Source organism: Mytilus galloprovincialis, chromosome 5 (genome assembly GCF_965363235.1).
Source record: "Mytilus galloprovincialis chromosome 5, xbMytGall1.hap1.1, whole genome shotgun sequence".
In the NCBI taxonomy this organism is placed as follows: Eukaryota; Metazoa; Mollusca; class Bivalvia; order Mytilida; family Mytilidae; genus Mytilus; species Mytilus galloprovincialis.
Genome location: NC_134842.1, coordinates 28548992 through 28562234, shown reverse-complemented (window position 1 = coordinate 28562234; position 13243 = coordinate 28548992). Strand labels below are relative to the sequence as shown.

Below are 13243 nucleotides of genomic sequence, written 5' to 3'. Positions count from 1 at the left end.
TCTGTGTCCAATTTTGAAGATACCATAAATTATCATTACAACTCAATCAAAAGGATCTTGAAAAGAAAGTCAGTGAGCATTTCCAGAATTGAGTAATTGATGTGTGGACATGGGATCTGAATCAATTGTTATTATTAGTGTTAACTATTTAAAATACACCTTTTCATTATTTGTACTGCTATTACTGTTGATCCTACATGCTCTTGATCAGTCTGGGATTGTCAGATATTCAGAGGTTTTTTTAATTTAATTTATTCACAACCTGTCTTCAGTCATGAATGTGTTTCCAATCAACACTTAGCAAGAAGCTGATGATTAAACCAAAGACAAAAGGATTGTACACAACCCATTCTCACCATCACTTGCAATGGAAATACAATTGCGTAATCTGTATTGTAGGAACACGAATGGAAAGTCAAGACAAAGGCAAACTTTTAAACTTATCCTGATTTGTTGTACATAACAAAATAATTCCTATTAAAGGTAATTATATAAAAAATGATAATACATTGATAAGTTCACAACTCGATCAAGAGGATCTTGACAAGAAAGTAAGTGAGCATTTTCAGAATTGAGTAATTTATGTGTGGACATGGGATCTGGATTTCAATTGTTATTATCAATGTTTGCTATTTATAACACACATTAGTTATGTGTCTGTCATTACTGTTTTTCATAGATGCTCTTGATCAGTTTGGCATTTTTGTCAGATATTCATTTGTTTCTGTAAAAATTATTCACAACATGTCTTGATTCATGGAGATTCAAACCATTTAGTGTTGATAGTTGTCCAGCATTGAATATCATTTACTTCTTGTTGGACTGCTGTCTCATTGACATTTACCTTTCAGTCAATTCAGTCAAACTCCGTTCAGTCAATACAATTGTTTTATATCGTCTTTTAATTTAGTAACGGTGGCAATATCTATTTGATAAGGATTCTTTGATAAAAACAAATCGAAGATAAATGCTTAAGTGTTACTGTGGCTTGACTGTTTGTGTTGCTCTCCACCTATTGCAAACAAACTCATCATAGATACCAGGATTAAATTTTATATATACGCCAGATGCGCGATTCGTCTACAAAAGACTCATCAGTGACGCTAACTTATTAAAAATTCTAACCAAATTGCAATTCGTTTTATAAAACCAAACTAGCCAACTGGTCCCAAGTTTGAACAAACTGCTGTAGAAACCACAGTCAAGTTGCGGAAGTGCAAGGTAATAAAATAAAACATACTTACAATCCTATAAGACATAAACTCCACTTTAATGTTGTTATGAAAATTTTGTCTAACAGTTTGTATAGATATCTTACTAAATATATCATGTTTTAATTCAAATGATATCTGATTCTTATGAATACAAAAGACTTTTTGAAAAAAAACTATATGAAAGCTTAGTTTGCACATTTTGTATAGCAATTCAAAATTACAATAGTTCACTTTTAGCATGACAATGACTATAAAATATCTATACAAACTGTTAGACTAGGTTTTCACAACAACATTAAAGTGGACGAAAACCATATAGGATTGTAAGTATGTTTTTTTTATCACCTTGCACGTTCACGTTTTGACTCAACAGTTTGTTCAAAATTCTAACCAGTTGAACAGTTTGGTTTGATAAAACAAGTTGCAATTCGGTCAGGAATTTGAATGGTAGCAAACATTGGGGAGCAACACTAACAGTCAAGTCATTTTAAAAGCAACATAAAAAGAAAGAAAGAAAGGAGTAACCCATATCACAAGTAAAAAGGAGTAGCAACACAAAACTCAATGCAAAAAATTAAAAAATTGTCCTAAATACACTACAGACAAAATTAAACATTGAGCAACAGGAACCCAACCAAAAGAAGGATGAATTTTTGCGAGAGAGAAAAGTAAGCAATTCCTGCTTTACATGTGTCATCCAGGGAAATATACATGAAGGTGCAATTTAATTTGGTTAAAAGTTAATCTGTTGTTTCAGAGACTAACCTATAGTGTATGTTCTGTTTCTTCTTAATGCGCCTTAGGCTAGTTCATATTGTATGCTACTAATAGTTTTAAAGATGACATTTTAGAAGCTGTCCATCATAGAACTGTCTCCACCAAATCTTGTGCAAATCTTCCCTTTTTACGGATATGACCTACCAAATTAGACTATTTACCGGATTTATTATAACATAAACAACACCACGTGTGCCACATGTGGAGCATTCTGGAGCACCTTAGATCACTCCTAGTTTTTGTTGGGGTTCGTGTTGCAGAGTCTACTTTTCTATGTTGTGTCTTCTGTACTACTGTTTGTCTTTTTATTTTTAACCATGGCGTTATCAGTTTATCTCCCTCTGGTATCTTCGTCCCTCTTTTGGGCCTTGCAAGCTTAGAAATTGTAGATTAAAAGTCATTATTGCTGATTATTTTACAAGTAGTTTATAACTTTACTAATAAAAAATTCAAGATATCCAGAAGCAACTTGTTATAAAGAAATACAATAAAAAATGTCTGGCTTGGTATGATGAAGTTTACGAAAGAACAATTTTGAAAAAGTATCAAAATCATTTAAAATAGTTGTAAAGTTCCTTTACGAGCAAGGGGAAATGATATGACAAATACGTATGTAAGCTTTTATTAACAAACATAACAATTTTATAAATTGTATCTATTACAAAACTAAGTTAAATGTTCTGTAAAATGTACAGAAACATTCATTAAGATGCAAATCATCTTATAAAACATAATTATGACCAAAATCAAAGGAGGAGATATGATACACACCATTTTGATTCAATATGTATTTGAAAAAAATCCAAATTAGGAAGACTTTCAAAATTATGTTACATGTATTTTACTAGGAGCTTGATATTTTTGTAACACTTTAATGGTTGATCTAATTTCAGGCCTTATCATAGTTTCTCCTTTGGCTATATAATAAGGTGGGAAATGAACATGTGCTACTTTAAATGTGTTACATGCATCTTGATTCTGCTGTGTCATAATTGTAAAAAAAATATCTTTTAATTAGATAAAACCAGGTGCTCCGCAGGGCGCAGCTTTATACGACCGCAGAGGTCGAACCCTGAACAGTTGGGGCAAGTATGGACAAAACATTCAAGCGTGATACAGCTCTGAATTTGGATTGTGATCAAATTTTTGACATTATATGTTTTTTTTTTTACACAAAACAAATGTCAAGATTTTACAAATCAATTAAAGATTTCTTCAAACTTTTTAAATCTAAAATTAAATAGTTGACACAGCATAGGTTTCTGACACAGAATGAATGTGGTCTAATGAACTTAAAAGTTTTTTTTTTAGCCTTTGAGCAATTCACTATGCTGTTGAATATTAATCCTCTCAAAAAAATGTTTGAAGAAATTTTCTTTTTAGTTATGAAATCTGAAATGAGAAAAATTTAAACCCCCCCCCCTTTTTTTCACATCCCTGTTTCCCTTTTTCCAAAACTGATATTAATTCAAATTTCTAATGGAGTTTGCAACAATAACTACTCTTTTAAATACATCATAAGATATTAAAATGTAAAATAAAGTGCTTGTTATCACTGAATGGTAAAGATTGGTTGGCAGTAAAAGTGAATATACATTGTTTATTGTATAAAACAATAAAAAAAACTTCATCAGCAACATTTTATATTGGCAAATTTCCAATGAAGTTATTTACATAAAGTTATTGGCAAATAAAAATAGAAAATGACATCATAGTCATGTCTGGCAAATGTCCAACATACATTATTTAAAAACATTTTAGATAAGATAAGGAAAAAAAGCTTCATCAGCAACATTTTATATTGGCAAATTTCCAATGAAGTTATTTACATAAAGTTATTGGCAAATAAAAATAGAAAATGACATCATAGTCATGTCTGGTAAATTTCCAACATATATTATCAACTACTATTCTATACAAAGAAAGATAACTCCAATTGAAAATTAATTGCTATTGCACAATATTGTGCAATTAGATATTTCTTGCTATTGTGCAATACTGTGCAATTGAAAATTTCTTGCTATTGCACAATACTTGATATGAAATCCTGATTTGGACCAACTTGAAAACTGGGCCCATAATCAAAAATCAAAGTACATATTTAGATAAAGCATATCAAATAAGCCCAAGAATTTAATTTTTGTTAAAATCAAACTTAGTTTAATTTTGGACCCTTTGGACGTTAATGTAAACCAATTTGAAAACGGGACCAAAAATTAAGAATCTACATACACAGTTAGATTTGGCATATCAAAGAACCCCAATTATTCAATTTTTGATGAAATCAAACAAAGTTTAATTTTGGACCCCGATTTGGACCAACTTGAAAACTGGGCCAATAATAAAAAATCTAAGTACATTTTTAGATTCAGCATATCAAAGAACCCCAAGGATTCAATTTTTGTTAAAATCAAACTAAGTTTAATTTTGGACCCTTTGGACCTTAATGTAGACCAATTTGAAAACGGGACCAAAAATTAAGAATCTACATACACAGTTAGATTCGGCATATCAAAGAACCCCAATTATTCAATTTTTGATAAAATCAAACAAAGTTTAAATCTGGACCCTTTGGGCCCTTTATTCCTAAACTGTTGGGACCAAAACTCCCAAAATCAATACCAACCTTCCTTTTATGGTCATAAACCTTGTGTTTAAATTTCATAGATTTCTATTTACTTATACTAAAGTTATGGTGCGAAAACCAAAAAAAATGCTTATTTGGGTCCCTTTTTGGCCCCTAATTCCTAAACTGTTGGGACCTAAACTCCCAAAATCAATACCAACCTTCCTTTTGTGGTCATAAACATTGTGTTTAAATTTCATTGATTTCTATTTACTTAAACTAAAGTTATTGTGCGAAAACCAAGAATAATGCTTATTTGGGCCCTTTTTTGGCCCCTAATTCCTAAACTGTTGGAACCAAAACTCCCAAAATCAATCCCAACCTTTCTTTTGTGGTCATAAACCTTATGTCAAAATTTCATAGATTTCTATTTACTTAAACTAAAGTTATAGTGCGAAAACCAAGAAAATGCTTATTTGGGCCCTTTTTGGCCCCTAATTCCTAAAATGTTGGGACTAAAACTCCCAAAATCAATCCCAACCTTCCTTTTGTGGTCATAAACCTTGTGTTAAAATTTCATAGATTTCTATTCACTTTTACTAAAGTTAGAGTGCGAAAACTAAAACTATTCGGACGACGACGACGACGCCGACGACGCCGACGATGCCAACGTGATAGCAATATACAACGAAAAATTTTTCAAATTTTGCGGTCGTATAAAAAATAGTAATATCTAACCCATGAACAAAGGGGCTAAAACTATGGGTATGCATGCAAAAAGAACATCTGCAATTAATAAATACAAAACCACTTAAAAATTAATAAAATAGAAAATGCAAAACATTCCATCTCAGTGTATAAATATTATGAACATAGAATTCTGAAACATCAAATGAACACAAAAGGACATATAAAGATCTATAAATTAGGAATGTAAAATGTAGGTCACAGCTACCAATTTTCAAATATAATTTGTTCTAAATTGTATAGAACTGGTAAAGTGTAAAAGATATTATTACTTTTAAGCAGTCATTGTATGAGTTAAGGATGTACTTGGATGAGGTTAAGGAATTTTTATCAAATGTTCAGACTTCTTGTTTTTTTCCTACAATACAGGGTAAATTATTTTGCCCCAGAACACTCATTTTTCTTTCCATATAAGATTTCAAAAGCTCATAAAGGGTATTAACCAAAAGAAACATAGAGAAATGGTATTTCGCCATTTTGACTTCTGTCAATAACAACTTCTATTCTTAAACAGTTGTCATTTACCAAAATTTAAGCAGATTCTAGATTTCTTTTCTTTTGATTTTAGACCTGAATAAAACAAATGCAAGTGTAAGGTAAAAGTCTGAGTCAGTCTTTTCCAGACATTTAAAAAAATAATAAATATCACGAAAAGGATCTCCATAACCTATCAATATTTTTAGCTTTTCATGTTCCTTAACTAATGCTCTTCTAACTTTTAGTATCAATTTTTAATTTTAGATTTTTTTTCAATTTCACCTTAGTACATCTTTGAATAAATGACCTCTGAAGATTCTAATAAGTCTGTATATAACTTGGTCCTGAAGAATCTCCATTTAAAATTGAAATGACAATCTTAAAGTGGTCAATGTCACATTATTGATGCAAGACCTTGTTCACACTTGGAACATTCAGATAGATTTAAACTAGATCCTTGTACTTAAGATTGCATGTTGACATGTAGTGTGAACATATAGGTTCAGATTGGACCAATAGAGAACACTAACAGGTTTTATATAGATCAAGTAAAAAAGGCCATTGTGAACTTGATCTTTGAAAACATTGTACCTAACTTGAGAATTGACCTAAGTAAGTCATTGAACCATGAAATTAAGGTTGACAACAACAGACATGCCAAACAAATGGACAACTATTAAATTCGTGCATTTTCCTGCACTTTGCTGGTGAAGAAACCAACAAAATTTGACATTATAATCAAATTTGCTGAGTGGTTGAGAACAAATATTTCAATAGCAATGAGAAATATTTTTCTTGCACCAATCAAGAAATTTGAAAATAGCACAAAAATTAAAGAAAAGAAAATAATTTTGAAAATAACAGTTATAATTAGTTCAAGATGTGGCTAATGCATTAGCATACTTATGTTTTGCATTCTGTGACAGTCGTTACAACATAATAATAACAATGAAGCCTTACAAAATATTACATGTATTTTAATCAATACAAAACAGAAGATGTAAAACAGTTTCAGATACGAGATTCATAAGTACACATTTAAATTACTAAGTAAAAATACACAAAAGTAATATTATAGATGGTCAATACAAAGAAAAAATACACAACTGATATTACTGATGGTCACTACAGCTACTTCAAATACAGAATTTTTAAAGATTGGTAATTTTCATATGACTACAGCAGCATCTTGTATATCAAATAAATAAATAAATAAAATGTGCAAAACTAGGAAATATCTATGAGCTTGGTCTTGAGATTCAATGTAAAAGACTAAAAATAATTAGGTGTTCCACCAAGGACATAGAAGAGAGATTTCATAATATTTTGTAAAATGTGTATTGGTAGCAATACTGGAGACACTTGAGATACATGATATATCCTTGATGTAAGATTTCTTCTCTTTAAGGCCTTATAATTAATTTTAAGTAGAAAATTAATATTGTGAAATATATTAAATTAAAACTTTCCAAGCGTGAAGAGGATTCAAATTTGAGTAATTTCCTTTAAAAAAATTACTGTTTAAAATTCATTGATACATAAACAATATGAAGTTACACTTGCTAAAAGGGAAATAACTCTTACTTTACTGAACTAAAGACACATAGAATATTACAAATTCAGAAATAATTGAGAGGTTTTTATAAATGCAAATAAAGAAACCCAGTGATTATCGCAAAAATGAGAACTAGTATTCTGATATCTGATGCATGTATCTGTAAGCAGATTTTCATAAAATCACAAAAATTAATCTAAATTCTTGGTCTTTTCTTAAAAAATCGCAATAAAAAATGCATGCAATAATTTTTGAATTTATAGTAGATAAAATAGAAAATTAAATATGCAATGATATACAATGTGTTAACAGAAACAAATGTGTAAATGAGGAATGAGTATTCTTGAAATGGTATTTTTTGCTTTACACAAAAAAGCGTCAAAGACTCAAATCAAAGATCCCATCTTTAATTACCCTTAACTGACAATAGACAAATGTTAAGGACAAATATAATCTACATTATACATTTCCTGGCAAGATATGTCTTTACCCTGCAGATATTCTAACATAAAATCGAAGTAATTTGAGAACTTAATTATATGCCTATACAAAGAGAGCCTAAAAGTAATACCTTCCTCCTGACTTCAGACTGGTAAATAGGCAAATCACTGTATATTGAAACAAGAATGTGTCCACAGTATACAGATGCCCCACTCACACTATCATTTTCTATGTCCAGTGGACCGTGAAAACTCTAATTTGGCAATAAATTAGAAAGATCTTATATTAGGAAATATGTGAAACATATGTACTAAGTTTCAAGTTAATTGGAATTACCTTTATCAAAAACTTTAAGACTGAAGAAGGACAGATGGAAGAATGGACACATAAATTGAACAAGAGTGCACACACTGAAATGTCTCGCCTTCTTTACTAATCATTGATATTATGTTGATAGTCCTAAGTATAAAGCTTTATTACAACTGTCACATAAACTCAACATTAACCAAGATAGCTAAACAAAGACCAATGAACCATGAAAATGAGGTCAAGGTCAGATGAACCATGCCAGGCAGACATGTACAGCTAACAAAGCTTCCATACAACAAATATAGTTGACCTACTACTTATAGTTTAAGAAAAATAGACCAAACACACTTAACAATGTGCAATGAACCGTGCAGTTGAGGTCATGGTCAAATAAAACCTGCGGGACTGACATATAGATCATAATATATTTCCATACACCAAATATAGTTGACCTTTGGCATATTATATTAGATAAAAAAAAAAAAAACTTAACTAGAATTGCCATTGCAAGCAATAGCGGATGTCACCCTTCCCCCTATTGCCACTAAGCGGCAGCCATTTCAAACTTGTTTAACAGTAAATGCACAAATATGCATGGCTATTCATCTTTTTGTAAATTTTCAGTATATTCAGAGCATTTTAAAGTATTTCACATTCATACCGTTTCCATGTCAACGGCAGCCATTTTGAAAATTTCAAAGTCAAAAGTCTCATCTTAACTTGTCAGTTACCAATAATATCAAATTTCATTAAGTTAAAACCATTTTGAGAATTTTTGACATTTTTGCAGTTTCCATGGCAACCGTGGCCATTTTGGAAATTCCAACTTCAAAAGTCATATCTAGACTTGACAGTTAACAATCATATCAAGTTTCTTCAATTTTGAAGCATTCTGAAATTTTTGCTCCTGTATCCATGGTAACATAGTAGTTCCAATGATTATCAAAATCATTCAAAACCTGTATATAGTGGACAACTATATTGCATAAAAATTTGATGATTTTAAGTTCAAGCATACCAAAGTTATTCACCAAACCCAGAAGTTTTTGGAGCATTTTGACCTTTTTGCATTGTTTCCATGGAAACGGCAGACATTTTGGAAATTCCAACGCCAAATACCACATCTACCAAAGTTGCTCATCGTTATGCTAAAGTTTAAAAAAAAATTGGAGCATTTCCATATTTTTGAAATTTTTGGTGTAGTTTCCATGGCAACATAGCAGTTCCAAAATGTGCCAAAATCATCCAAAACCAGTTTATAGTGGGCAACTTCATTATATTAAAATCTAAAGATTTTAAGCTTAAGCATTCTCAAATAATTCAAGGAACTCCAAAATTATATTTTTTCACCATTTTTCCGTTTCCATGGTGATCGCAGCTAGACTCTGCGGAGTCAGGGTTCCTTGTTATAGTGCACCATCATTCGGATTGGTACTTTTGGCTCTGAGAAAGCGGGCGGACAAAATTAGGTGGAAGTATAATAATAATAATAATACAGAAAAAGAAACAGAGGAAAAGCAATATGTCACCCGACATTGTCGATCGGGTGACATAAAAACTTAACTTTGACCACTGAACCATGAAAATGAGATCAAGGTCAGATGACATCTGCCCGCTATAGACATGTACACCTTACAATCATTCCATACAACAAATATAGTAGACCTATTGCATAAAGTATGAGAAAAACAGACCAAAACACAAAAACTTAACTATAACCACTGAACCATGAAAATGAGGTCAAGGTCAGATGACACCTGCCAGTTGGACATGTACACCTTCCAGTCCTTCCATACACCAAATATACTAGCCCTATTGCTTATAGTATCAGAGATATGGACTTGACCACTAAAACTTAACCTTGTTCACTGATCCATGAAATGAGGTCGAGGTCAAGTGAAAACTGTCTGACGGGCATGAGGACCTTCCAAGGTACGCACATACCAAATATAGTTATCCTATTACTTATAATAAGAGAGAATTCAACAGTACAAAAATTCTGAACTTTTTTTTTCAAGTGGTCACTGAACCATGAAAATGAGGTCAAGGACATTGGACATGTGACTGAAGGAAACTTCGTAACATGAGGCATCTTTATACAAAGTATGCAGCATCCAGGTCTTTCACCTTCTAAAATATAAACCTTTTAAGAAGTTAGCTAACGCCGCCGCCGCCGGATCACAGTTGCAGGCTCGACAAAAACATAATGCACCTAGGTGGGGAATATAAAAATTTAACATGGTTTAAACAGGGAAAACAGTCTTAAATAAGAGTGTTTGTAAATAAATGACCAAAGAAATCTTTTTGGTAGGCACTAAAAATTAGGTTTAGTTGGTTTGTTGGGAAAACATTTTCATAGTTGATGTTTACAAAAAATTCCAATATTCTGACTACAGAATTTACTGTTATAAATGTTTACACAATGAATCAATCTTACAGTGTAATTAAATACATATATGATGTATTTATAAAAGCCATAATATTTCTTCTAAAACTACATGTTACACAAATTCAGACGCCAGTATTCTAGATCTACAATCAGTTTGTTGATTTTTTTCTACTTAGAAAATAATCATAATCATTTAAGACTAACTAGAATAAAACCTGGGTAAAACAATAACATGTTCTAAGGATATACCTTAGATACTGTACTATAAATACTCTTTTCTAATTCAAAACATACTTTTATCTGAACAAAATATTTCAATTTATGAAATGGTCTGGTTTAGATGTTCAAATTTCTGTGTACAATAATAATCCACATTTTAAGATTTTCATTTAGTGTACAAAAATAAACATTCTACATAAACAGATAAAAAATGAAAATATCACAGACATTTTAACAACATTATCATCTGAGTATTCTACGAGATTCAGTTTTGACAACTTGGCCTGTTACTGTGGATTCATTTTAATTTGTTGGATACTAAGGGCTTAGGTGAAATTAAATATCAAAGAATAACACATTTTCTATAAGCTTGTATGCAGACTTCAGCAAAACCCTGAAATCAAATATCCACATACATGTAAGTTTTTCTTAATCCATTAAAATTGGAACCTACGAAAATAAATAAATCAGCAGTATTAAAAATTTAACAAAACTTGGATACAAATTTTGATAAAAATTCATCAAAGTATATTTCAAGTTTCGTTTTTTTTTTTGCAAAGAAACAGTTTGTTGAAATATCTGATACACAGATTCCATAAAAATTAATTTGGTTTTCAGAGTTCAAGATTTGTGACATTCATCCAACAGTAGAGTTCTCTAACGGGTTATATCTCAGTTGGCCTGCTTTTACTCTTCTTTTTAGTTCTTTCCACAAAAGAGATTTTTCTTTCTGAACTTTTTTAAGAATTCCTTTATTTTCCATTGCTCTGCGAGACAAATATGGCAGGACTTCTTCTACAGGACCATAGGGCACATATTTGTACACAGAATAGCCAGCTTGACCTAATCAAAACAAAAATAGAATGTTAACATGATGAAATATTTCTTATAGCAAATGCTTTTAGCGCATATGGCAAAAGGTGAATAAAGAAAAAAAAAATACATACTACATTCTGAAGATGATTCATGAGTGCCAGAAAACTACTGTGTTTTTTCTGATGTTGTTCCCATGATCTTCAAACTGTTTTGCTTCTTAAATAATTTAGACATTATATGGTACATCTAAAGTTGTACCATATAAAGTCAATCTTGAAGTCAGTGGACAATTTTGGTTTTTTTTAAATGTAAACTACTGCTGAACTTACCTATAAGTCAATTCTTTGTCATACTGAACAACTACATGTGTAAAGTTAACAATATTGTTATGAACAAAATATCATTTATGTTGCCTTCATGGTATATCTGGTATATTGATGTGCTATGTAAATCTGCCAAAGGGATTTCATTTTTATATTTTCCTATTTACTTTGTATTTTGTTTTGAATTCGTTGGTATCAATTTTTTTATGGTTCAAGAATTTTCAATTTCAATGGTATCTAGATCTTATATCATGGTTCTCATCTACTTAAAAGTAACTAAGAATTTTTATCTTGTTTAATACTGTATTCAGGTTTTCCCCCTATCAATGAAAATAGTAGGTCCGGTAAGGGCCGTTTTTGGTCTAAAATTTCAGGTCCATCTGACGAAACATTTTGGACACTTTTTTAACACTCAACAGTCAGAGCTCAGACATAAATAAGTCTGAATCTGCTTTTGACTCATAGAGGTCTAAATTTGTAAGTTTTAGGATTAGTCTCCCTTTAATGCAAGACAAAATACGACTTACATAAGTCAAATGTTGTTAAGCAAGAAATAATTGACCAGAATCAAAAAGTTGCAAATATCGACTACTACAAGTCGATAAGTGATCAAAATTGGTTAACTTCAAGACCCACGCATATTTATAAGGAGGTCATGCATCTAAATCAAATAATGACAACATTGAAAGACAATGCTTTGTCTTCTAAAGAAAAATATGAATGAGAGTCTAAAAAATCGGAGATAATGTTAATTAACCTTACAATGCAACCACCTGGAACTACACTTAATGAGGAAAAACATCTGTGTTTAGCAAGGATGTTCAATTAGACAATTACATATAGATAGCTCAAGTCCTTGTGAACTCTCAGACAGGTTTTTGCTGTCATAGGTTGTGTAGTTTGGCCACCAAGTAAATTTAAGTTTTTTCATCAACATAAATAGACCTAAACAAGTCTGTCATTTTATGACTTAGATAAGTCTAAAATTGAAAACTCATTTTATGATAAATACATGTTTTGACTTCTTTAAGTCAAAAACAAAAATAGACTTGTTTATGTCTGAGCTCTGACTGCTCAAGTGTCTATTTCAATTGATTCAATTAGTTTATATGAAAGATGTTAACTAATTTAGTCATTAAAAACGCCCCAACTCAAGCTTAAATAGGAAAAATCTATCAAGTATGCCAAAAAACGTCACTTCTCAGATGGTTATTGTCAAAAATGAAAGTGGCCGCATCCGTGTTCATCCTCAACCTTTTTTTATGTGATGTATTATCATCAAATGCAACTTACATTTCAATATAAAGAAATTCATTAAAGACGAAAACCGTCTAAAATTTAACTATAATGCTAAAATTGTGAAGATTTCAGTAATTTAGCATGACTTAATGATACTAGTACCCGATTTAT

At 31.0% G+C, this 13243-nt stretch overlaps 1 protein-coding gene across 2 annotated transcripts in view; it reads right to left on the bottom strand.

Annotated features, from left to right (window-relative positions):
- Positions 1 to 2597: 2597 nt before the first annotated feature.
- Positions 2598 to 13243, bottom strand: part of LOC143075544 (proline dehydrogenase 1, mitochondrial-like) — a 33644-nt gene continuing 22998 nt past the window's right edge. For both annotated transcript variants that reach the window (XM_076250988.1, XM_076250989.1), the window contains one exon: positions 2598 to 11537. In XM_076250988.1, coding sequence (XP_076107103.1) covers positions 11332 to 11537 — 206 coding nt within the window. In that variant the 3' untranslated portion in view covers positions 2598 to 11331. The remainder of the gene's footprint in view (positions 11538 to 13243) is intronic.